General features: G+C 44.7%; 2 protein-coding genes across 7 annotated transcripts in view; one reads left to right on the plus strand and one right to left on the minus strand.

Annotated features, from left to right (window-relative positions):
* The first annotated feature begins 268 nt into the window (after positions 1–268).
* On the plus strand, positions 269–5048 carry LOC147420954 (uncharacterized). Its single transcript, XM_086504004.1, has one exon. It carries the CDS (start codon positions 1073–1075, stop codon positions 4958–4960), a length of 3888 nt encoding a protein of 1295 aa, XP_086360130.1. The 5' UTR covers positions 269–1072; the 3' UTR covers positions 4961–5048.
* A 2594-nt stretch (positions 5049–7642) lies between these two features.
* LOC147420955 (polypyrimidine tract-binding protein homolog 1-like) overlaps positions 7643–26678 on the minus strand; it is a 61447-nt gene continuing 42411 nt past the window's right edge. For all 6 annotated transcript variants that reach the window (XM_086504381.1, XM_086504382.1, XM_086504386.1 and 3 more), the window contains 6 exons: positions 9077–9172; positions 8897–8954; positions 8711–8815; positions 8471–8552; positions 8263–8375; positions 7643–8177 (listed from right to left, as the gene is read on the minus strand). In XM_086504381.1, the coding sequence (XP_086360507.1) occupies positions 7734–8177; positions 8263–8375; positions 8471–8552; positions 8711–8815; positions 8897–8954; positions 9077–9172 (898 nt within the window). In that variant the 3' untranslated portion in view covers positions 7643–7733. The remainder of the gene's footprint in view (positions 8178–8262; positions 8376–8470; positions 8553–8710; positions 8816–8896; positions 8955–9076; positions 9173–26678) is intronic.

Raw genomic sequence — 26678 nt, forward strand, 5'->3', positions numbered from 1 at the left:
GCGATAATGCAAAAGAACAAGGAAACTTGAAGTAAATAAATCTAGTGTGAAATCACTCTTAATGTCTCTCGTAGCAAGTCTTGGGATTGCTTCTCTAGGTCTCTCGTCACACGTCTTGAGTTCAAGTCTGACCTTGGCCATTGGTTCCCACTTGAGTACGTCTTGAGTTCAAACCTCGTCTGTTCAAAAACTCCCTTTTCTTCTCTCCTCTCTCTCTCTCTCTCTCTGACTCTATAAGGAGTCTAGTCTAGTCAGGCGTCTTTCTTGTGCCACGGGTTCCAGACTCCCATCAAAGCTAACCTACCAAGAGAGCTTTCTGTTATACAAAATTTCTTACTGGAGAGGGAGACAGACAGACAGAGAGAGAGAGAGAGAGAGAGAGAGAGAGAGAGAGAGAGAGGGGGAGAGCGCGCGTGTGTGTGTGAGAGAGAGAAAGAGAGACTCGTTGGGAGAGTAGCCCAAGTCGCCTACCTGTAGTTTGCAGCCTGCTGCCCACATTTTCGTAAGTGGAGAAAACAGAGGAGGAAGAGAAGAACCTCATGTGTGCGAGATAGTGGGTGTCCTTGCACGCAGGCTTGATGAGAGCTCGCTTGCCATGCCCTGCATAACGCTGCGGCCTGGCCGAGTGTTTTTTTTTGGTGCTCGTAAAGCATTGGCTAAGACTTCTCTGCTCCCTCCACTCGTGCTAAGCCAAGCATGCGCTCTGACATCTGACACAGAAACCCTCACTCACACACACACACACACACACACACGCACACACTAATATTCCCAAGCTCCCTGTCCCAATGCAGGATGGAAGCCTGAGGCCTGTAGGTCAATGTAGGCTTGCCTGCTTCTTCCATGTCCAATTAGCTCCCCACTCCTAGCTACCCTTGGCTAATAATACGCCACACACATATACACAAAGCTTTGTAGATCTTCCTAACTGATCAATGTGTGGTGGCCTTGCCTGTCTACACTTTAGGTCCTCTCACACATACCTTGCTCGCACCAGTTCATCTTTAAGAGCGTTCGGCTCTCTCTGCACATAGCAACCCCCTAGAGCAAAAGCTTATTTCTGCACCGCACCATGCACGCACGCACGGCTTGCTCCCTTTGGCTACTCTTGCTCTGTCTCTTGCCATGGAGCTGCCATGGGAGCGTCAACTCCGAAGTGAACTCCCTCATCAGCTTCAAGGATGAGCTCAGAGAGGCGCGCTTCTTGTCTGATTGGACGGCAAATGCAGAATCGCCATGTGGATGGACAGGTGTGGAGTGCACTCAAGGCAAAGTGACCTCCCTATCACTGCCCATGATGAATTTAGAAGGCAACATTTCAGTCCAACTATGGGATTTGGTAAATTTGCAGCATCTGGACCTCAGCTCCAACAGATTCTCAGGTGAAATTCCTTCCCAAATTGCAAAGGTGGCCCAGCTGAAGGAGCTTATACTACATAACAATCTCTTGTCAGGTACTCTACCTCCTGAGTTTGGCTCTCTTCCTCGTTTGCTGATCTTAGACCTTGGGTTTAATCATTTTATGGGTACCATTCCTTCTACACTTGGGAATTTGGCCTCTATTACCTATCTTTACCTGAATGCAAATGCCCTGCTGGGCTCCATACCACCTCAGTTGGGTAAGCTCAAAAACCTTCTTTCTCTGGACCTCTCCACCAACAAGCTCTCGGGCCACTTGCCTCCTGAGCTCGGCAGCCTCTCAAGCTTGCAGTACGTGGATCTTAGCAATAATGCTCTAACAGGCCCCCTTCCCCCTGAAATAGGCCAACTCAAGAGCCTTGTTGATCTCTCACTTGGCAAAAATGCCTTCAGTGGGCCTCTACCGACAGAGATAGGCAACATGGTTAACCTCACAAACCTCTACATGGCGTCGTGCCAGATCTCAGGCGCTTTGCCAGCAGAAGTCGGACGTTTGCAGTCATTGAGCAAGATAGACCTTACCCAGAATTTGCTAACAGGGCCCATTCCAGAGTCTATTGGTGATCTTCAAAGCCTTACCTCCATAATCATGCCCTACAACCGCCTCAATGGCTCCATCCCTGAGTTACTTGGCAAATGCAACAGGCTGAGATTTATTGAGCTTTCTTTCAACCAACTTTCAGGAGGGCTCCCTGACGCCATGGCAGAGATGGAGTTTGTAACCTTCTTGTCGCTAGAGGGCAATCTCTTAAGTGGCCCTCTCCCGTCGTGGCTCGGACAGTGGCAACATGTGGTTTCTCTCCTTTTAGCTACGAATCTCTTCACAGGGGGCATTCCTAAGGAATTAGGCAATTGCTCCTCTTTGTCTACCCTCAGTCTCAATGGGAATCGTCTGTCGGGCTCCTTACCGGCTGAAATTTGCAAGGCACCCCGCCTTTCTCAGCTGTTTTTGAACAAAAACCTCTTCAATGGGAGTATAGATGAGACATTTCAAAATTGCTCGGTGTTGACAGACCTAGAGCTCAATGGGAATCAGCTCTCTGGGGGGATACCAGGGTACTTTGCTCAGTTGGATTTGCTAGTTGCACTTAGCATTGATGGCAACAATTTTTCTGGGCCTATACCAGAGAGGATATGGGAATCCAAGTCTCTTATGGAGATTTCTGCCCGAAGCAATTATCTCACGAGCATTCTTTCGCCTGGTGTTGGAAATTTAAAGATTTTGCGCCAGCTCTCTCTGGACAACAATCGTCTAGAGGGTCCCCTCCCAGCTGAGCTTGGCTTGCTTGAGAATCTGACTACTATTACTCTGGGCTTCAATGCATTTAGTGGAAAAATCCCTCCCGAGTTGGGAACGTGTGTGCAGCTTGCTACACTTGAGTTGGGCAACAACCACCTAAGTGGAGAGATACCCTTGGAAATTGGACGCCTGCCTGTGCTTGATTGTCTTGTCTTGTCGCACAACCAGCTTTCTGGGCATATCCCAGAGAGAATATGCTCTGTTTTTAAGGAGTTCAATATGCCTGATTCCATGTTTACCCAACATTTTGGTGTGCTGGACCTCTCCTACAACAACTTCATCGGCAGCATACCTCCCGGTATTGGGAAATGCTCTGTTCTTGTCAATCTCCTACTTCAAGGCAATCAGCTTAACGGTTCGATCCCTGAAGAATTATCTGGGCTGTATAACCTCACAACACTCGATCTTTCAAGCAATGCCTTGACAGGTAGCATCCCTCCCCAATTAGGGGATCTGAGCAGGTTGCAAGGGCTCAATCTGGGCCACAACAATCTGAATGGTGAAATCCCTTCCGAGCTCGGGAAGGTGTCAAGCTTGGTCAAGCTAAATGTCACTCATAATGAGCTTTCAGGTCCTCTTCCACCATCACTGGGACAGCTCTCTGGGTTGACTCACATAGATGCTAGCTATAATCAGCTCGGCGGCGAAATTCCAATAGAGTATTCACAGATGTTTTCCATCGTTGGCTTTTACCTCGGCAACAATCTGCTCACAGGGGGCATCTCCGCGTTGCTTTCAGAGAGCGTGGATTGGCATCAGGTGCAAGCTCTGGATTTGAGCTGTAATTTCTTCAGTGAGACAATCCCGAAGAGCTTGGGCAATCTTTCTAGCTTGTCTTACCTCAACCTTCGTGGCAACAAGTTTACAGGGTCTATCCCTGTGGAGCTTAGCAGCCTCACGCAGTTGTCATACCTTGATCTGTCTGACAATCTTCTATCAGGCGAAATTCCACCTAAGATATGTGACCTTGAAGTGCTTTCTTTCTTGAATTTTTCCAGGAACGACTTACAAGGGAGGGTACCAGACTCCGGTAAGTGTGGTAACTTTTCTGCAAGTTCATATCTCATGAATGATGCCCTCTGTGGTCATATGTTGCCCATACAATGTGCATCAATGGATGGGCATGTGACTTTATTGCTTAAGCCTGGGGCAGTCTTGGCCATTACAGCCGGTGTTCTTATTGCTTGCTTTTGCATCATCGTCACATTTTTGAGAAGAAAGATGCTCAAGCAAGCTGCTCCAACCAAGGATGTGGAAGATGACAAGCTCGACCATCTGGCTTTTGAGAAAAATGCTCTGTATTTTCCAGAGAAAGTGAGAGAGCCTTTGAGCATCAACGTTGCTATGTTTGAAAGGCCTTTGCTCCGGCTCACCTTAGCTGACCTCTTGAAGGCAACTAATAATTTCAGCAAAACCAACATCATAGGGGACGGTGGCTTTGGGACAGTATACAAGGCGGAGCTCCCCGATGGAAAGATAGTGGCAGTGAAGAAGTTGGGCCTGTCAAGGGCTCAAGGGCAGAGAGAGTTCTTAGCAGAGATGGAAACCTTGGGCAAAGTGAAGCACAGAAACCTTGTTCCACTGTTGGGCTACTGTTCTTTTGGTGAAGAAAAGCTTTTAGTATATGATTACATGCCCAATGGTAGTTTGGACATTTGGCTTAGGAACAGGGCGGATGCCCTTGAGGTTTTGGATTGGGAAAAGCGGTTCAAGATAGCTTCTGGTGTTGCTCGGGGTCTTGCATTTTTACATCATGCTCTCATCCCTCATATTATTCACAGAGATATGAAGGCAAGCAACATACTTTTGGATGAGAATTTTGAACCAAGGGTCGCAGATTTTGGGCTGGCGAGGCTCATCAGTGCATGTGAGACACATGTGAGTACTGGTATAGCGGGCACATTTGGGTATATACCTCCAGAATATGGCCAGTGTTGGAGGTGCAGTACAAAGGGGGATGTCTATAGTTACGGTGTCATATTGATGGAACTACTAACAGGAAGGGAGCCGACGGGTGTCGAATTCAAGGATGTTGAGGGTGGAAATCTTGTGGGGTGGGTTAAGCACATGGTGAAGATAGAGCAAGCTGCTGAGGCCCTTGATGCCGTAAATTGTGATGGGTCATGGAAAGGGAGGCTTGTGAAACTCTTGCAACTTGCTTGCTTGTGCACTGCAGAGGACCCTGCAAAGCGACCGACCATGCAGCTGGTTTTGAAGCTACTCAAAGAACTGGAAGCTTGACCGTACTCTTTCAATTAAAAGTACAAGGCATGTAGCCACCCTGTAAATAGGTCTCTGCAGTTTGAAATTTTGGTTCCCTTGCCTGTGATTTTGTGTTTTTCTCGAGTCTTTGTGGGTGTCGTAGTATTGCTGCTTCTGTTATCCATGCATTGATACCTTGCCAACATTGGGCTCTTGAATGGCTACTTGCTTCCTTTATACGTGAAATTTGTTCATAATTATCAGATCTAGCTTACCATCTCTTAGCCTTTGGTCCTAGAGTGCAGTACAAATCAACAACCATCAGGCTCGCAAATATGCTTATAACCTGAGGTTTTTGAAGTCCCATAATAACTTAGGTTCTTGAATTGTGAATGTTTGCATTTGTATCCATTCTTAGAGCGGCCCATTGTGAAGGAGTTGAAAGGAAAGTATGTTGTAGCTCGGTTGGTTGAGCCTTTGTGGGTTCGAGCCTCATGCCTTGTGCTCAATGGGTGTTACCAAATTCTTCCAATGGGGAAGTTGCTCCCATGGAATGTTCCTTTCTGGGTGTGGCAAGTCCACTTGTAAATACACAGCTATGTACAAGGTTCTCTGTATTGATGTGCAGGGGAAAATTTTGTTGACAATATTGCCATTGTCGGGCTCTAGTGCTCGAAAAAAACATTTGGAAAAATTACCACAATACCCCTCTAATTTGTGGAAATTCCCAAGATACCTTTCAAATTTCAAAATTACCAAACTACCCTAATTTGTGGAAATTCCCAAAATACCCTGATTTGAATTCCCACCAGTATATTTTGTTAAAAATTCCCATAATGCCCTTCAAATTTTCCAAAATTCCCAAAATACCCTTGGTTGTGAGTAAATTTATCCAAAAATTTAAAAAAATTATAGCTTTTCATAAGAAAAGATTGATTGCCTATGAATACAAGATACTAAAACTAGAATTTGAGTAGGTTATGTATGCTTTGGAGATGAATTGCTTCATTATGATTGCCTATGAATACAAGATACTAAAACTAGAATTTGAGCTGGTTATGTAGGCTTTGGAGATGAATTGCTTCATTATTTTTAGACAATCGTTTTTTTTTGGGAGGTAATTTGTGACAAATCGTTTTTTTTTGGGAGGTAATTTGTGACAAATTACAGGCTACTAAGCACTAAAAAACAGATATACATTGTCAAAAAAGAATGAAGATTAGGATTTTTGGGAGGTAATTTGTGACAAATTACATGCTAAGCACTAAAAAACAGATATACATTGTCAAAAAAGAATGAAGATTAGGAAATCGTACACAATCCAGCTAAATATATAAAAGGGTATTTTGGGAATTTTTGAAATTTGAGAGGTATTTTGGGAATTTCCACAAATTAAAGGGGTATTTTGGTAATTTTCCCAAAAACTTGGCAAACCTACATATGTGAAACAACAGAGGTAAATTGACACACCTAATTACACTAATTTTTTCAACATTTTGTAGGCCTACGTTGTTTAGCACCAATGTCAAGCCATAAAATAGTTAAAAGTCCACTTGTAAACAGTTATGTACAAGGTTCTCCGTACTACCTTCCCCATGCTGATGCGTAGGGGAAAAGGAAAAGTGTTGACAAATATTGCCATTGTCAGCCATAAAATGGTAAAAAGCAACTTTTTTCCTTACGTTCTGTAACTGACCATGTGTTAGCAGGGGTAAATATCAACTATAGTATTTGCCTGCAAGGTGAAATTCACAAGCTCTACATAGGACTTGAGCAACATTTGCCCCCCGCCCCCCCCCCCCCCCCACCCAAAACCTTTCATAGTAGGCTTGATGCAACAGCTTATGCCAGTTGGAGCTGTGTACATTTGTTCATGACATGGAATCAACTGAACTGTAAACTTCTACTTAACCGTTGGCTTCTTGCACATCAAGACATTCATGGATGCAGCCAAGAGAGTAGGCATTGATTTCCAGTCCTTGGACTCTAATTTCTCTTAATGCAAGACATCCAAAGCACCTCTACACACCTTGGATAACCAACCACCCTAAAACCCTTTCTAGATGCCTTAGATAACCAACCTTTTTAAAACCCTTTGGTATTACAGTCCTTGGACTCCTAAAATTTCTCTTAATGCAAGACATCCAAAGCACCTCTTACTGCCTTAGATAACCAACCACCCTAACACCCTTTGGTAAAGCAAGTTATACCTTTATGAGTTCATATGGAGTGTTGCTTTGACCCTAGTAAAGCTGTGCTATATTCTAAAGAACACCTCAAAACTATATAAGGACCAGAGAGGGGAGCTTGCAAACTCTCTCTCTCTCTCAAGGTCTGTCATGATTTTTCCTACAATATTATAACTTGCCCCTCTTGATCTTTGAGGTCTCTTGGGGTTGTTCTTACAGCATTAGAGATCCTCTCCTCTCTTAGGATGGTTTTCTATGACGTTAAAATTCTCTTCTTCTTCTTCTTCTTCTTCTTCTTCTTCTCTCACACACACACACACACACACACACAATTTCTCTCTAGGGACAGCTTCAGACCATGGTCATTCGTGTACAAAAAGGTTTGACCTTATTGGAGCCAATGATCAAATTATATTTACCAATCAACAAGGCTCCCTGGCTGTTCATATACTCTTGGCACAAAATAAAGCGGATCCTTTGTTGCAAATCACCCAATGATGTAAGTAAGTCAGGCTTGATCAAGGCACTCAGAAAGTGTGAAGGCAGTTGCTTTAACAAACATGAAGCGCAAACATATCCAATCTTTAGCCCTTACTGACCGATGCTCGAGAGGTTTAGCCTGATCAGAAACATGCAAAGAACGACCATTTCACATGTAAAAAAACTGAGGATCCATGATTGGGTGGCAGTTGATGTGGAAGCTGGAAACCAGGCGGCTGAGCATACTCAAAACCGGGATTTACTGGTGTAGAAAGCAACGGTCCTGAGAAGGACTGTGAGGGAGGATTTCCCCAAGGACTATATCCAGGCGGCGGTAAAACACCGCTTGGAGACAATGCTACTTGTGTGACTCCATACAAGGAATTGGGCACCTGTCCACTAACCATAGGTGCATTTGACATAATCCCTGCAACTTCCCCAGTTTGTTGTGTCAAATCTCCAATTGTAGTGTTGGTAACACCAGCTGATGGCATGAGTCCCGACGGCTGTGGACCTAACAGTGATGGCTGCATGTTAAGTACTCCAGCATCTTGAATTGTATAGTCTCTGCTACGATCACAGTTTGCCTGGCCCACAAAACCAGAGTAAAGTTGAGTTTTGCAATTCCACAGCATTAGCTAAAAACATGACGCTCCGACTTCTACAACAGACCTTCACGCTCAAATCAGTGTGACGAGAATATGCAAGATGGAGCTTACAAAAGCCGCCATCATAAATGCAGTGGCCCTCCAATGCCTCCTTGGCAGAAACAGCAGCTGCAACATCTATGCTTGAGAAAGTACAAGCCATTTAGCATTACATACACCACATGTTTGTGAACAAATACCAGTAAAAAAGCCAAATGCAAATATCCCAACACCTTGGAATTGAATCAATGCTTGTAATCCAGTATTTTTTTCAAACATAGCGATTTTCTGAACAAAGCCAAAGGCCGAAAATATCTGCGAAGAGCAGAGTGTACCCAAACAAAACAGAAGTTTACAGTTAGGCAAAAGCCAAGCACCCAGGAATTATGGACAAATTACAACTCTGATAACATCTTTTGAGTAATTCTGAGTTGTGCTTCATAAGAATGTCAAGCACTATGTTCACTGCCTACCTGGTGCAGCACCTCAATAGTCACATCATACTGCATATTCTCAATGGACGCATGTAGCACATTGCTTTCTGGCTCTTTTCTTTTCCCATCTGCTCCTACAGCAAACTAAAAATAGGAATGTAATCTCAGTAAGGCTACATAATGCTGGACACACATCACATGCACTTGAAAGAACAACAATGTCACCTGTCCAGTGGCATCAACGGCCGATGGAGCAACAGGTAGATTAAGGTTTGTGTAATCCCTGCACCGTGGCACATTGGAACGAATTTTCTTTAGAAAAGTTCTACCTGACATACTACAAGATACATGGCCTTCTAGCCATATGCACACCCAAGAAGCAGTCCATCAGCACACACAAGTTACCTGCTTCGATGACTCTCATACTTAACAGTTAAATCCAAATGGGCTGAGAAAGAGATGTGTAGGTGGCAAATGCCCACATGGTCAGGCAACAAATACCTGAAAAGAAATAAACATAGAGATTACAAAAGAAAAACATGGTCAAATAATTTTTAATTGACTCCTTGTGTGTGTGTGTGCGTGCATGCGGGCGTGCGATCATTACTTTGTACATATTATGGCACGCACGTACATGACCTATGAACACTGAACAGACATAGTGTTAGCAGGGTTGTCCGGTGCTAGTGACATATGATGTTAGTATGGGACGGAATGAACTAAGCTGAAGCTAGTACAACACGTACAAGCGGAAAAAAAAAAAACATGATACAAAGAAGAAAAGCACTCTGCATTTTTTTTCAGTTCGAAGTCTAGAATTTACAAAAATTAATCTCTGCACACACACACACACATCAACTTTACAAGGTATACACTCATGGTAGTCATCCACAAGACAATATAACCATCAGCTCCATCACAATTTGTATTGACTATGACACGCTAACGTCGTCGATGCCCAATAGTGGGTGAAGAACTATGTACCAATATAAGCTCCCACACCCACACGAGCATACATCAATACACATATCCGTGTACTGAGTTTCTATCATAACTCTAGAAATGCAGCGAACACTCAGCCAAAATGAAGCCTAGCACTAAAAGAAGCACTAGATAGGAAAAATTAGCTCACAAATAAGCAGTTGATAGGGACAGAAGTGTCACAAAAGTGATGACATGGCACTAGGACCTGCCGGCCAGAGTCAGAGAAGAGAGGAAGAGAGATTGCACATTGATAATGTGGCAAACTTCAGCACAAAATGTGGTGCAAATTACAGCTGCTGTCATGGCAGCCCTTCCGCATTGAAAAGCAGGAGAAGAGGTGCCAGTTTTTAGCAATTGCTTTTAAAAACCTAGCGTCAGCTTTTATATCCGTGCTTTTCACCAAAGCCTTTAAATATAAGCCTTGGGAGTCAACTCTGGCGGCAGATCAGAGCATGATTTGTTATAGGCTTGGACACTCCAAGCGAGAAATCAATAACAACACACGAACAAAAACTGCAAAATCACTGAACTTGACTAGAGAGAGGGGGAGAGTCGACATGGTGTCACAAATTGATGACGTGGCAGTGCCCGGACACACACCCAGATGACGTGGCAGCTGTACGGAATTCCGTAATTCACGCTGGCAGTACTGATGGCCGGATTATGCGCTGACTGACTGACATGGCAGCGTATGGACGCCCGGATTTTCCGCTGACTGACAGTACAGATTTCTGCAGGCTACGCTGTTTTGTTGATGTGGCAGTCCGTACGGATTTCCGCAATTGCCGCTGAGCACCTGCGGGTCAGTTGTACTTTGCTCAAAGATTAATATAAAAGAAATAAAAGGGGCGCCGGTCTTTGGGGCTAGTATCTCTTGCCACGGAACTATGCCGGGCCGTGTCGACTCTCTTTTGATCTGTGAAGTATTTTGAAGTGAATCTCTGCTGTGTCGGGTAGAATCTTGACTTGGGGTGTCCAAGTTTGTTACAGATATCAGAGCACGGCCGATTTTTCTTCTACCGGGAAATCTGATCCCTTTTTTTTTCACGCGGCACTTACGGATTCCGAAAAAAATCATTCGACCTCTTCTGCAACCGCTGAGGCGGGAGGAGACAACTCTACTTAGCACAAGATGAGTACGGGCCACCTCGGCCTACACAGTATGAACTTTTGGAGATGCAACGTCGACAATAGTATGTTTTATGCAAAGAAGAAGCACTTCTACAGAGCCAACCAATACGCCTTCCTCAAAGATAAGAGCAAGAAGACAAAAGAATTTAAAAAAGGTGGACAATTGATAAAATTTGAATCCTTTTCTAGATTCCGAGATGCTCTGAGGGCTTTGGCCTTCATCCAGCAGTTTGACATAGCCTTCTCTGGAGGGCATTACTCAAAGCACTCCAAGATTAGGAGGGCTGCATCTTTTCTAAAAGGAAATGCTCGAACATGGTGGTCACTCTTCTTCTGAGGAAAGAAGCTCCGGTGGTTGAAATTCAAACGGCTCTTTATTTCTTCTTGGCTGACCTGGGAGTACGAACGGGATGTAAGAACCGCTTGGAACCATCTTTGGATGACCAAGGGAGATTCTTTGGACGCATATTGCGAGAGGCTTTGACACTCTTTTCCACCAACCTCTTCATTTAAGAAGGTCACCTTTAAGGAACAAATTGAGCGGTTTTGCTGTGGACTCCCTACCGAGATCCGAGATTACTGCCTCGAACAAAAGTCGGATCCTATTCAAGAATTAAAGGGTCATGCGAAATGGGGTTTCTCGATACATTCGGGGAATTTGACTTACCCCACCGATGAGATCTTGACTCAAAGGACCAAACAGACCTCCAACAATGAAAGTAGAAAGAAAAAGAGTTCTTAGGAAAAGAAGGATACACAACCCCGACTGACTCTTAGAGAAAGGGCTAACTATCTCAAAGAGGGGAAGTGTTTTGATTGCGGGGAACAAGGCCACATCTCCGCAAAGTGCCCCAAAAAGGCACAGTAAGGACCGACTAAAGACAGGCTAGAGAGTTCTAGAGTAGCAGAGGAATGTGGCAGAAAAGGAAAGATGAAAGCAAGACTGGTACCAGATTGCATGGGAACCGACCCAAGCCAGATAGATGGAAGTACAGAACTTTGTCGAGCTTCGAGCTAAGTGAAAGATCAGGAATCCCTTACCTTTTTCGATGGAGAAGCCAAGGCCAACTTCATTTCACCTGAATTGGCGGCGCGGGTCGAGAGTACGCTTGACAGGATGAGGCCACCAGCAGAGGCAGTTCTAGCGGCTCCTGGACGGGATATAGCCATTACTCCTGGACGGGATATAGCCATTACGCCTGTCATTGGCAAACTTCGTTTGCATTGTCAAGGGTATTTAGGGCACGAGGACTTTTACATCATGCCTTTGAAAGGGTGTGACGTCCTCCTGGGAGTCCCTTGGTACCATAAGAACAACGTCGTGGTCGACTATCGGGCTAAGAAAGCGACTTTGACAAATGAAAAGGGCAAAAAATTATACTTGATGTAAAACTGAAGGACGAGTCTGTCCCTATTGATCGGCTTCGGCCATTCCAAATTAATGAAATCCAGTCTTTTTGTTTCCTCAATCTATTTGAAAGAGTTCAATGATGAACACAGAACGAACATGTCTGAACTTGACAAAGAACACCAAGATATTCTCCACACACATGTTGATTGGTTCTTTGAAGGCCTGCCAAGCGAGTTACTGTCATCTCGCCCTGAGGATCATACTAATACTAATGATCTGATTCTTGGAAGCACACCACCGAACCAGCCAGCTTACCGTGTTAGCCAAGCCCAGTATGAAGAGATCATGAACCAAGTGAAAGACCTGCTTGAAAAGGGTCTTATCCAATCGAGTACTTCACCCTACTGCTCTCCGGTTTTGTTGGTATTAAAGAAAGACGGATCTTGGAGAATGTGCATTGATTATAGAGCTCTCAATAAAATCACTATCAAGAACAAATTTCCGATTCCAAGGATCGATAATATTCTTGACCGACTTCAGGGATCCTCTTGTTTAAGCAGGATTGATTTAAAAACCGGATATCATCAGATCAGAATCGCTCCAAGAGATCTCTACAAGACAGCCTTTCAGACAAGTTTCGGTTTATATGAATTTTTGGTGATGCCTTTTGGACTTATGAATGCTCTAGCAATTTTCAATCGAATGATGGATAGGATTTTCCGAGAGCATCGATCTTTTGTAGACACTTTCTTTAATGATATTATAGTTTTCTCCAAGGATGAATCAGAACATCGACGCCATCTGCTACAGGTCTCTCAAGCATTGCGTGATCACAAATTAGTTATCAATGCTAAAAAGAGTGAACTTTTCTTGCTGGGGATACACTTTCTGGGACACATCGTCTCAACAGCTGGAGTACAGATGGACCCGGCCAAGATTGAGACTATCCGCGATTGGCCAGATTTGGAGAATGTTCATGAAGTTAGAAGCTTCTTGGGCTTGTGTTCTTACTACCAGCGGTTCATTCGGAAGTTTGTAGAGGTAGCTTCCCCTTTGCACACATTGACTCATAAATGACTCCCTTTCTCATGGGGACCGACGGAGGTGACTGCCTTTCAGACACTTAAAGAAAAACTCACTACTGAACCAGTGTTGGCTTTGCCAGACTTGCAAAAGTCATTAGAAGTATATGTGATGCTTGTGGTTGTAGTCTGAGAGAAGGCCATGTGATTGCCTATTTAAGCCGACTGTTTTCGAGGCCAGAATTGACAGCACAGATTTATGCACAGATTTATGAGAAAGAGCTATTGGCAGTGATCCATGCTCTTACTCAGTGGCGACATTACCCAATTTCACGGTCTTTACTGATCATCAAAGTTTACACTGCAGCTTTCGGAAAAGCAATGCGGTGGGCTAACATCTTGTCACAATTTCACTTCCAGATTGTCCATGCTCAGGAACAGAAAAACTTGGTGGCAGATGCATTGTCTCGGAAGCCCCTAGTCTTGGCTATTTCCGCGATTCATCATAGAAGCTTCGAGGATATGGTTGATCAGTACACCACCGATCTGAATTTTTCCAATGTATTCACTCGAATACGGAATGGGGAGGTAGTGGCGGGATATTCCATACGGAATGGCTACTTGATGAAAAAAATGATGTGTGCGTCACACAGCCGTTGAGGAAAAAGGTTTTGATTGAGTGCCATTGTCCACCTTTTACGGGTCACCGCGGCATCGACACCACCTTGAAAGGTGTAGAGCGTTATTTCTTTGGCCGAGACTCAAGAAGGATGTGAATGACTTTGTTCGCAGTTAGTTAGTATGCCAAGAGGTCAAGTTTGACAAGCATAAGGCACAAGAATTACTACAGCCTTTACCCATTCCCACCCGCTCCTGGGAAAGTATTGCAATGGATTTCATTTTTGATCTCCCGAAGACACAGGGCGAGCACGATGGCATTTGGACTATCATCGATAGATTTAGCAAGCAAGCTCACTTCATTCCAGTGAAGAAAACAGTCAAGCCGGATCATTTAGTGAGACTGTTCATTGCACAAATTTTTCGATTACATGGCAAGTCTGAGACGATAGTCTCAGTCAAAGATCCCCGATTCACGAGTTTGTTTTGGAGGGCTAGTTGGGAGAACATTGGCACACGGTTGCAGTTCTCGTCATCATTCCACCCGTAGACAGATGGGCAATCTAAGATTGCAAATTCAGTTATTCTAGATTTATTGAAGTCTTACATCTCTGATCAGAAGACTTAATGGGAAAAATATTTGCCTTTGGTGGAATTTGCCTACAACAACACGGTTCACTCTTCAATGGGGAATGCGCCATTTGAGATAATTGAAGGTGCTTCGAAGGTTCCACCCTTTCTTAGCACTAAAGACAAGATTATTGAAGCCGACCAGTACACGAGGGACTTGGACACTGCTTTGCCAAGGTCCGGGAGGCTTTAGCGAAATCTCAAGAACGACATAAGAAGCCAACACATCCATGTCAACGAGATTTGAAATTAAAGAAAGACGATTGGGTGCTCTTACGTTTTGAGAAGGCAAGCCTAAGAAAACAGAAGGGAAAGAAGCGGCTTTCTCCAAAGCTTAGCATGAGGTATTATGGCCCTTTCCAGATAAATGATGTCTCCTTTCGACTCAAGCTGCCCAATACTTGGAAGATTCACAATGCATTCCATGTGAATCTATTGAAGCCTTTTAGAGGTGATGTGCTAGTTGATGGGGAGCCTGACGAGCAACCCGAAGTGGAGGAAAGCCACGAGATACTCGTTCCAGAATAGATTTTGACACACAAGGAAAGAAAGATGAAAGGTAAAGTGATTCAACGATTCTTGGTTAAATTCAAGAACTATCCTGCATTGGATGCGAAGTGGATGGAGGAGGAAGACCTAGCAGATACTCCTCAGATTTTGGAACTTTACCTTGAAGCATTCGGTTTAGTATAGTCTACTCCGACAGAACCCCGAATTCAGCAAGGGTGAATCTAGTGCTGCGGGTTTGCACAAGAGGGGAGTTACAGTCATGATTGTGACTATGTTGCAGTATTACATCTACTCCTAGTTGCGGATACGCGAAGTGCCATGCTAAGGAGGACCCCTACGCTTGGATGGTTGTGACCCTTCGCCCAAAAGACGTGCCTCTTCGCCAAAAGCCACACTCCTTCGACGATTGGTCACACCCCTTTGCTCTACGGGTGCGACTCTGCCCAATGGTTGCAGCTCTTTGCCGAAAGGATGTGTCTTTACATCTTAAGTCATGTCTCTTCACCGGGAGACGTGTCTTTTCATTTGTGTCTCTTCGTCTCCTATATAAGGAGCCTACTGTACTCAGTTTCAAGCAATCAAACAAAGAGTCTTTTGAGTCTTGTTTCTGAGTTCAGTTAAAGTTTCTTCAGTCTCAATCATGAGTTTAAGTCCTTAATTAAGGATTAGCACCTAGAATCCTTACAATGGTATCAGAGCAAAAAACATTCTGGGACCCAAAGGTTATGAGCCTCTCACCCTTGCCGCTACACTCTACCCTCTCCCGGCGTTGTATGGAAGCAGCAGAAAGATGGTACACACCCATACGACAGCATGAGGTAATCTAAATTTACTTCTGTTCTAATGCTATAAATTAAACAAAAGACAAGGGGCAGCAGCATGGCCATGTGGGGACGTATTGGTCGTGCTCGTGTTTCTGTATGGGGCTCTATGAAGGGATGTGCCTTTTCGAGCTTCAAGTTTATACACTTTCATCTGAGTACCCATTTATAAGATCGTACCCCTTTGTATGAAAAGCCCTTCCTTCCCGAGGCTACCCCTTGTGCACCCCCTTCGCTGCCTTTGCGCACCCCTTTCCCTGCTGCTTATGTTGGGCTGAAACGTCATGCTGGCTGCTCACGTTTCGCTGGGTTTTTTTTTAATGCACCAACAAGCAGGGTGGTCTCGTACGGTCACGTACGTTTTGTCCACGTACAAAGACGTACGGTACTCATCGAACTAGAAAATTTTATGTCGTACGACATGGTTACGTACGTTCAAAAATAAAAACACGCAATTCTTAACCCTAGATTTTACACTTAGGACAAATAGACAATTGATTATCACATTGGACAAGAATGCAACTTGCAAGTGCCAAGTGCCAACACTCAAGAGTTGAGAATCAAGACAATGAGACACAATGGGTATGAACTGCGATTCGCATTACATTTATAATAATTAAAAAAGCTAAGTTGAGATTTGATAATCGAGATGATACAAAAAAGTAAGCCTTTTAAGCCTCAATCGTGCAAAAAGTGGAAGTAGGGTCAAAAAAGATATGAGAGACACTAAAGTCTAAGAGCTTTCTCCGCTCTCATCATCATCATCATCTTCCTCTTGTGAGCTATGCTGATCGATGTCATCTTCATCCTCACATGAATCGGATTGTGGAGATTTCCCTCCTCGTCATGTAAATTCCTTGCAGTCAAAAGCGCAATCAACGTTTTTTAAGCCAATCAAACGGACTTTATAAAAAAAAAAACAAAAAAAAACAGGCTGGACAGAATGGACGGGATGGGACGAGCCGTACGACGGACGAGAACAACCCTGCTCATGCATACCATTTGTACCAGATTGGGCAATCATAAGTAGACCACTCTCGCTGACGAGAGTGGGGCCTTCGGAGGAGGGTTTTACGACGTCTCTGGTGTCGTATTCTCTTCTCTCTCTATCTCTCAGTCTCATACACTTGCACGCACAGTGTGCATTCACTTTGTTTGTGATCATAGCATTCTCTCATTAAGAACGAAAGGCTCTCCCTTCCATAAGAACAAAAGGAACCTTGAGCACAGTTCGGAGCACTCATCTTGAGCAAAGCGCAAACATTCATTCCGCTGCACCTTACATTGGTATCAGAGCTTTGGCAGTGTTCTGTATCATTCAAGGAAAGAACCACAAGAATTTTTTTTGCTTGATGCAGTCGCACAAACTTGTGTCGTGTCGATTCCTAATCGTGTTTTTGAAGAGTGACAGGAATCCCAAGAAAGAAGGGCTTGTCCAGCCTCCCCTTGTGTCTCTTTTCACTTATTAAGAGCGGACCGTGCACTTAGCGGCCGGCCAATCGACGTGAGGTGGGAAAAAGCAACCTTGGTGTGAGCGCAAGGCCGCCAAGGGGTGTGCCCGCAGAAGGGAGTAGAACTCGGGTGAAGAGAAGATCCTTCTCAAACGCGGTTTGCAAGCAAAAGAAAACGTCAAGAACCTCAAGAACCCAAGAACCCAAGACCCCAAGTTCCTCGTGAACTTAAGAACCCAAGACCACAAGAACCCACGACTTCAGTGGATGGTCATCACTCGAAGCGGAATGGATACTTCACTTGGAGGTGGTGAGCATGAGAGAGGCGAAGAAGAATTTTCCCCACCATGAGGTTTTTCCGACCCTCCCCCTTTCCCATCTACGACAAGGATTGCACTAACTCCTATGGAGGAGTTGGAGTCATAGTTACCGGGGAACGCGTTCCGCAGGCCCTAGAAGGCCGGAACGCCGTTCCCTCCCCCTCTGCCAAGCTGGAACGCCCCGGAACATTTTGTCGTTCCGAGTGACCACCTGATACCGGAACGGCCGGCCGGAAGGGCCTCGGAACGGCCCGGAACGGCCCGGAACGGCCAACTCTCAAAAATGGGAAGAAATAGGCAGTTTTTTGCAAATTTGCAATGAACATTAGGTGTTTTTTTAGTGTGCAAGGACTCAAAAATTAAAATGCACCCCCTCACACCCATTCCCTTCTCAAGCATTATTTGGGTGTTTTTTATGCCTCCCGTTCCGCGCCGTTCCCGTTCCGGACCCCTAGCCGTTCTCCCGTTCCGCGAGGGTCCCCGTCGCCGTTCCCGTTCCGCGTTCTGGGTAACTCTGGTTGGAGTTGATGTTTATCGAAAGGAACTTAGAATGCGAAGCAAGAAATGCAAAAAGAATAGCAGAAATGAATTGCAGACACGCAGAAATAAAAGCAAAAATAAATCGCAGGCACGCAGAAGACAAAGCAGAAAGAGAAGCAGAAAGAGAGGCAAGACAAGAACAGCGCGACCAACACATGCAAGAGTTCTTGCGACTCTTTTCTCAAGTGCCGGCACAGATGCAAGAGACTCAGGAGACAGAGACTCTCTCAGTCTCTTCTTCTCCCAACCATGACACACAAGATTTCCATGATTGTGTGAAGCATGATGATGAATTGAATGACAATGATTTGCATGATGATTTGGATGATTATGAGAAGCATGATGATTTGATTGACAATGATAAGCATGATGATTTGCATGATCAAGATCTCATTTCGCACAAGCATGATGATTTGCATGATCAAGATGTGATTTCCCACAAGCATGAAGAATTGCAGGAAGATGATGTGATTGTTCACAAGGATGATGTGTTAGTTGATATTGTCTCTAGTGAAGCTAACCTCATTGTAGATTTGATCAGTCACGAAGGATCGATCTTGGCTCTCGAGCCTAGGTCCAAAGAACCCCTTCAGGAAGAACCGATCTTGACTCTCGAGCCTAGGTCCAAAGAACCCTCACAGGAAGTATTATGTGTTCGCATGATTCATACGCACGCATTGTTCGAGTGTTTCATTCGTGATCGTTTCCTATATTTTAGTCAACGTCTTTATGTGATCCCTTTTCCTAGGCATGACATATTGTATGTTGAGCACGTTTCACTCATGAATGAGCACGAATGTATGCGGATTGTTCATGAAAAGCTGAAAAGTATGCATTCAAGGAAGTCACATTCCATGTCTCTTCTGTGGCACGACACAGTTGTAGAAAGAGCACATGAAAGTATGAGCACCACGCATGCGCATTTCCGTTGTGAATTGCCAAAGTTGATTGCTCTAGATCAAAAGAGAAAGATTCGATCTCATTGTTTGCGTGTGTGTGTGCTAAACAGTTTGGCACTCCGTCTATTGGTTCATCTACATTGCATGCATAGTCTTTGAGGAAGACAAGATTTTTTCCACTCACTTTACATGGAATAGGTATGTTCATGGTTTTGTGTTGGAAGTGGGTTCAGGAATTTTCAGCCATGGAGATTCTTGAAAAAGAAAGAAGCATGACTCTTGACAAAGTTGAAGCATCGAAGGAGCCACAAAAGACTTTGTGTCGCTTTCGGCGTGGCCCAAAGAAGCAAGCGTTGCAGACCTTTATGAAGTTCAAGTACCGCACGACCAACACATCAGAGTGGGCCGGCGAAGAGTCCCTTCCAGGATTCTGGGTGCTATTGGCGATCTCCCTCGATGCCATACAGTTCGGTACCAGTACCTCACTTTGAAAAGGAGGAGATGTCACGTGACACATCCAACCCTATGTGTCTGTGGACAAGCTACAACACGACAAGGGTTCAGTCAGTCCTGTCAGTCTAGATTAGAAGTGATCTGGCACTTTTGTGAGTCTATTCGTAGACCGTGCATGCCCAGTCACTTAGTGTAGATGCATATCCTCTGGTTGCACACAGTATGATCATCAGTATTCCCATCAGAATCCATCAGATTCCATCAAGGGAATTTTCCAGTGCATTTAGCCTATTTTACCTATTTTTGACATTTTTCACTTGTTATTTTTAAGTAACTTTTGTTGGAAAGTAGGTATAGCATTTTTGCTAAGTTTGTATATAAGCAAACTAGAGCTAGCACTATTTGGCAGAAGAGGCAACAGGAGCCAAGCTCAGCAGGCCACTTCTCAGCAAGACTAAGCCTTGGTGGTTCCCTCCAAGCAGCAGATCCCCCCCATTGCCTAGCGTTTTCAACAAGAACCATCGCCAGCCATCCTCAGCATTGGCGTTTTTGCATCAGCAGGTCATCGCCAGAAGACCACAGCAGATAGCGTTTTTGCATCAGATCTCCCAGCAGCATCCCATAATTGCTAGCGTTTTGAAGAAGCAAACAACCTGGCGTTTTTGTCATCAGCATATGCAGCGTTTTCCATAGCGATTTTCAGCATTAGAAGACCTGCAAGATCAGGCCAAAGAAGTAGCAGATTCATCCCGGATAGACCTCAATTTTCAGCCCTAAACCTGCAGATTTTCAGCGTCAAAGACCCACAGAAAACAGGCCCAAAACCAACGTTTTTGGCTCAGTCACTGATTTCAGCCCATAGCGTTTTTGGACAGCAGTAGGAAGATTGCAGATTTCAGCCCTTAGGTCGACTTCGTCATCACCGTCGTCATCGTCGACATAGCCTAGACTTGCATCAGTCTCATGCATACCATTTGTACCAGATTGTGTAATCATAAGTAGACCACTCTCGCCGACGAGAGTGGGGCCTTCAGAGGAGGGTTTTACAACGTCTCTGGTGTCGTATTCTCTTCTCTCTCTATCTCTCAGTCTCATACACTTGCACGCACAGTGTCCATTCACTTTGTTTGTGATCATAGCATTCTCTCATTAAGAACGGAAGGCTCTCCCTTCCATAAGAACAAAAGGAACCTTGAGCACAGTTCGGAGCACTCATCTTGAGCAAAGCGCAAACATTCATTCCACTGCACCTAACAACGATGCAATGCCTCTTCTGGAACAATGGAATTCCCCAGGCAGATGCGAGAGATGGTCCTTCAAACAATGCCAAGACTCCAAAGCTAATAGGCTGATCTGGATGGCACCTTCCTTTGTTGTCATAGGCCGTTAACAAATCCTGATACTCGCAATCAACATGTTCATGTTTCCAATGCATGTCTTCAATGATGGGATCTGTCATGTCAAAGGTATGACTACAAACAACATGCTAGGAATTCTTTATGTCGAGGTGGTCCAACGTGCACACCAAGTCCACTACCCTCTCGCAAGCGCACCGCAACCGTAACCTCCGGTACACAGTGTTCGCATTTCCTAAGCTCAAGGCGTACGGTCCTACGTGCAATGGCAGGTCCTGCAGTTCCCTCAGTGAGAGAGGCGTACTTGGGTAAAATGCTACAACACACTCAAATACGAGAGAGAGAAAAAAATTCCAAAGATTAGCGGATTAGTGCAAAAATCTTCAAATCTCTCACACCACTATCAGGTGAATTGAAATGGTGAAGATCTAGTTTTACACTTCAACTTCTTTCCTTGCGTTAGGGAATGCTTTGTGCTTCAACGAATGTTCCTTTTACTTTCCCCTGAAGAGAGGCAATAGAGATGTGTAAAGGGAGAGAGAAAGAGAGAGAGAATGTCACAAAGTGATGACGTGGCGGACAACAAAAACCCTAATTTTTGCCAAAAACCCTAAAATTCCTGCAAACCCTAAATTTTGCCAAAAACCCTAATTTCTGGAAATCGCGGAGGCGGATTATTAAAAAAAAATTAATTTTTTTGTTTTGGAAAATGATGAGCGACGCGAATTTTGCTTTTGCTTTTTTTTTTTAAAAAAAAAAAAGAGAAAAGACTCTAAGAGAGAGAGAGAACTGATGCTTTTGATTTTAAAAGCTTTTGGGGCTCTGCTTTTGGGCATCCTTTGTAACCTTTAAATTAGTGGTGAGGGCCTCACTTCTCAGAGGATCTGGACGCAGAGTCTGAGAGTGAAACCCTAACCGCTCTCTTGTACTTTGATGATTGATTAATACAAAAAGAAATACCGAAAGGGGCGCCAGTCTTTGGGGCCAATATCTCTAGGCACGGAACTCCGCCGGGCCAGTGCAAATCTATTGTGATCTGTGAATTGTTTTGAAGTGGTTATTTGGTGCTGTCGCGGTTGATTCTTGACTTGGAGTGTCCAAGTCTGTTACAGTGGTATCAGAGCACGGCCGATTTCTCTTCTACGGGAAATCCGATCCCCGAATTTTTTTTCCACAACACCTATGGCTTCAGGCAATGATCAGTCGACTCCCTCTGCATCTGGAGATGCGGGCTGGGATCACAACGAAGATTCAGGCAGAGAGTATGGCCTGCCTTGGCCTACTTAGGCGGAGCAGCGAGAGATAGAGCGTCGCCAGTTGATCAGCGATGCAACAATGATGATGCTCAATTTTGCCAAGGACCCGAAGATGGCAAAATATATGAACCAGACCTCTTTGGAAGAGGTACAGATGGAGTGGCAGAGAACCACAACACCACTCCCGAAACCCGCTCTCAAGAAACCTTCTGCCTCCAAGAAATATACGGAGAAGGAACTGGAGAACGTGGTTGATGCACGGATTGCTCAGCTTTTTGACACGCAAAAGAAAGCCAAAAAGCACGGCAAAAAGCAGAAGAAAGGCACTGATTTCCCGGGATATTTAGGTCGTCGGTCGACATTTGACAAGGCAAAGAAATTGAAGAAGCGCGTCAAGTTTGAAGACCTACCCAGTTCTTCTTCTTCTTCTTCTGACAGTTCTTCTAGCTCCTCGGATTCGAGCGAAGAAGACAGAAAAGGTAAAAAGCGAAGCAAGAAGCAACGCTTTGGAAAGGGCAAGAGAAAGGCAAAGAAGGCTAAATCTCGCCCAGAGACTCACAGTTCTACTGAGGACTCGTCTACAGACAGCTCAGATTCCGATGACGGAAAGTTTTATGCGAACAAGAAGAATTTTTACAAAGCCAACCAGTATGACTTTCTCGAAGATAAAAGCAAGAAAGTCCGAGAGTTTAAGGAAGGTGGCTACTCGATCAAGTTTGATACTTTTCAGGATACTCAGATGCTTCGAAGGCTTTGTCTTTTATACAGCAGTTTGACATCGCTTTCGCGGGAGGACGCTATTCAGAGCACTCCAAGATTCGGAGAGCTGCCTCTTACTTTAAGGGGAATGCTCGTACTTGGTGGTCCACGCTTCTATTAAGCAAGACTGTGCCAGTTACACGGCTGAAATTCAAGAGGCTTTTTATTTCTTCTTGGTTGACTCAAGAGTTTGAGCGAGATATACGAGCTGCTTGGAACCATCTCCGGATGACCAAGAGCGATACAGTGAATTCTTATTGTGAAAGATTCTGGAGCTCTTCATTCAAGAAGATCTCGTTCAGAGAACAGATTGAGCGGTTTACCTTGGGTCTACCTACAGAGATCCGAGATCACTGCTTGGAACAGAAGTCAGCTTCTATTCAGGAGTTGATGAGTCATGCGAAGCGGGGCTTTGCCATTCACTCTGGCAGTCTGACCTACCCCACAGATGAGGCCATGACACAACGAGCCGAACAGACTTCTGGGAATGAAAGTAGAATGAAAAAGAGCAACCCAAAGAAAAAAAAGGATGCACGACCCAAGCTTACTCCTGAGGAGAGAGCTCGCTTCATCAGAGAGGGGAAGTGCTTTGGATGCGGGGAACATGGACATATTTCCGCAAAGTGCCCTGATAAGGCACAGAAAGAACAGAATGATAAAGACGACGACAGGTCTGAGAGTTCGAGAGCAACTGAGGAATGTGGCAGAAAAGGCAGATAGAAAAGCAGAACTGGTACCACATGGCGTGGGACCTGCACCGAATCTAATGAATGAAAGTACAAACTTTGCCGCTTTCGGGGCAAAGCGAAGGATCAGGAAGCTCTTTTGAAGGAGCCAAGGCCAACTTCTTTTCACTTGGAATTGGCGGCTCGATTTGGAACTACGCCCGACAGACTGACGCCACAGGCGGAGGTAGTTCGACTAGCACCCGGATGGGATGTTGCCATTACACCGAGCATTGGCAAACTTCGTTTGCAATGACAGGGGTGTTCAGGGCACGTGAGTGACGTTCTACTCGGGATCCCTTGGTACCACAAGAACTACGCCGTGGTTGACTACCGGGCCGAGAAAGCGACTTTGATAAATGAAGGGCTTAGAGATTGTACTTGATGAACTTCAGTTTTCTTACTCATTCTTTTGGGAGAACTGAACGATGGATAAAGGTTGAATATGTTTTGACCTGAAGAAAAGAACGCCAAGATTTTTTTTTTTCTCCACGCTCATGCCGATTGCTTTTGAGAGGGCTTGAAGATCATACCATTGATCTGATATCTGGAAGCACGCCACCGAATCGGCCACCTTATCGTGTGAGCCGAGTACAGAATGAAAAGATTATGAACTCAGTGAAAGACCTCTTGGAAAAGGGTCTTGTCCAGCCTAGTACTTCACCGTATTGCTCTCCAGTGTTGTTGGTTTTGAAGAAAGACGGATCTTGGAGAATGTGCATCGATTATAGCACTCTCAACGAAATCACCATCAAGAACAGATTTCCGATTCCTAGGATCGATGATATACTCGACAGGTTACAGGGATCCTCGTGCTTTAGCACGATTGACTTGAAGAGTGGATATCATCAGATCAGGATAGCGCCAGGAGATGTCTACAAGACAGCTTTTCGGACGACTTTTGGGTTATTTGAGTTTTTGGTGATGCCTTTTGGCTTAACCAATGCTCCTGCGACATTTAACCGGATGATGGATAGGATTTTTCGAGAGTACAGGCTATTTTTTTTTTGGCACTTTCTTTGACGACATCATTGTTTTCTCCAAGAATGAGGCAGAACACAGAGATCATCTGCTTCAAGTCTTTTAGGCATTACGAGATCACACGCTAGTGATTAATGCAAAGAAAAGTGAATTTTTCCTACCATGGATACACTTTTTGGGACACATTGTGTCAGCAGCAGGAGTGCAAATGGACCCGGCCAAGATAGAGACTATCCGTGATTGGCCCGATTTGAGGAATGTCCATGAAGTTAGAAGCTTCTTGGGACTGTGTTCGTACTACAGGCGGTTCATACGAAAGTTTGCAGAGGTTGCTTCCCCTTTGCATACCTTGACACAGAAAGGAGTACCTTTTTCGTGGGGACCCACAGAGGTGACTGCCTTTCAGACATTGAAAGAGAAATTCACTACAGGACCAGATTTGACTTTGCCGGACTTGCAGAAGTCATTTGAAGTATTTTGTGATGCTTGTGGTCGTAGTCTGGGTGCGGTCTTGATGCAAGAAGGCCATGTCATAGCTTACGAGAGTCGTTTGTTCTCTAGGCCAGAGATGACAGCACAGATTTATGAGAAAGAGCTTTTGGCGGTTATCCATGCTCTTACTCAGTGGCGGCATTTTACCTAATCGGAGCGGATTTTACTGTCTTTACAGACCATCAGAGTTTGCGCTACTTCTTGTCACAGAAGCAGCTTTCGGAAAAGGAGATGCGGTGGGTGAACATCTTGTCACAGTTCCACTTCCAGATTGTCCATGTGCAGGGTCAGAAGAATGTGGTGGCAGATGCTTTGTCTCGGAAACCGTTGGTTCTGGCTATTTCCGCGATACATCATAGGAGCTTCGAGGATATGGTCGATTAGTGTGCCACAGATACAGATTTTGCAGATATTTTCACACGGATACAGGATGGGGAGACAGTAGCTGGATACTCCCTTCGGGAAGGCTACTTGATGAAAAAGACTATGTTGTGCGTTACACAGCCGTTGAGGGAAAAGGTTATGACTGATTGCCACTGTCCACCTTTTACGGGTCACCGCGGCATTGCTACCACCATGAAAGGGGTAGAGAGAGATTTCTTTTGGCGGAGACTGAAGAAGGATGTGGAAGAGTTTGTACGCAATTGCTTGGTATGCCAGAAGGTCAAGTTTGACAGGCATAAGGCACAGGGATTGTTACAGCCTTTACCCATACCCACCCGCCCCTGGGAAAATATTGAAATGGATTTCATTTTTTTTTATCTCCCGCGAATACAGAATGATCACAATGATTTTCCGATTACATGGCACGTCTGAGACGATTGTCTCCGACACAGACCCCAGATTTATGAGTTTGTTTTGGAAGGCAATTTGGAAGAACATTGGCACGCGGTTGCAGTTCTCGTCATCGTTCCACTTGCAGACTGACGGGCAATCTGAGATTGCCAATTCAGTGATTTTAGATTTATTGAAGTCTTCTATCTCGCATCAGAAGACTCAATGGGAAAAGAACTTACCTTTGGTGGAATTTGCCTATAGTAACACGATACACTCTTCGACGGGGAAGACGTCATGTGAGATTGTTGAAACTGCTGCGAAGGTTCCATCCTTCCTGAGCACGAAAGATTAGAAATTTGAAGCGGATGAATATTTGCGATATTTGGATACGGCTTTTGCCAAGGTTCGCGAGACTTTGCAGAAGTCTCAAGAACGATAGAAAAAGGCAGCGGATCGCCATCGTCGCGACTGGAAACTGAAGGAGGATGATTGGGTGCTCTTACTTTTGAGAAGGCACGCCTAAGAAAGAAACAGGGAAAGGAGAGGCTTTTTCCAAAGCTTAGTATGTGATACTACGGACCTTTCCAGATTACTGACAAGATAAATGATGTCTCCTTTCGATTGAAACTGCCAGATACTTGGAGGATTCACAATGCATTGCATGTGAGTCTCTTGAACCCTGTTAAGGGTGATGTGCCTGATGATGGGGAGCCTGATGAGCAACCCAAAGTGGAAGAAAACGAGGAGATCCTTGTTCCTGGACAGATTTTGGCACATAATGATACGAAGAAAGGTAAAGTCTGAAGGCGGTTCTTGGTTAAGTTCAAGAACTTTCCTGCATTTGATGCGAAGTGGATGGAGGAGGAGGACCTAGCAGATACTCCTCGGATTGTGAAACTTTACCTCGATGTTTTGGTTTAGCATAGTCTACT

This window comes from Adiantum capillus-veneris, chromosome 28 (assembly GCF_014529385.1).
Source record: "Adiantum capillus-veneris isolate H3 chromosome 28, ASM1452938v2, whole genome shotgun sequence".
NCBI lineage: Eukaryota > Viridiplantae > Streptophyta > Polypodiopsida > Polypodiales > Pteridaceae > Adiantum > Adiantum capillus-veneris.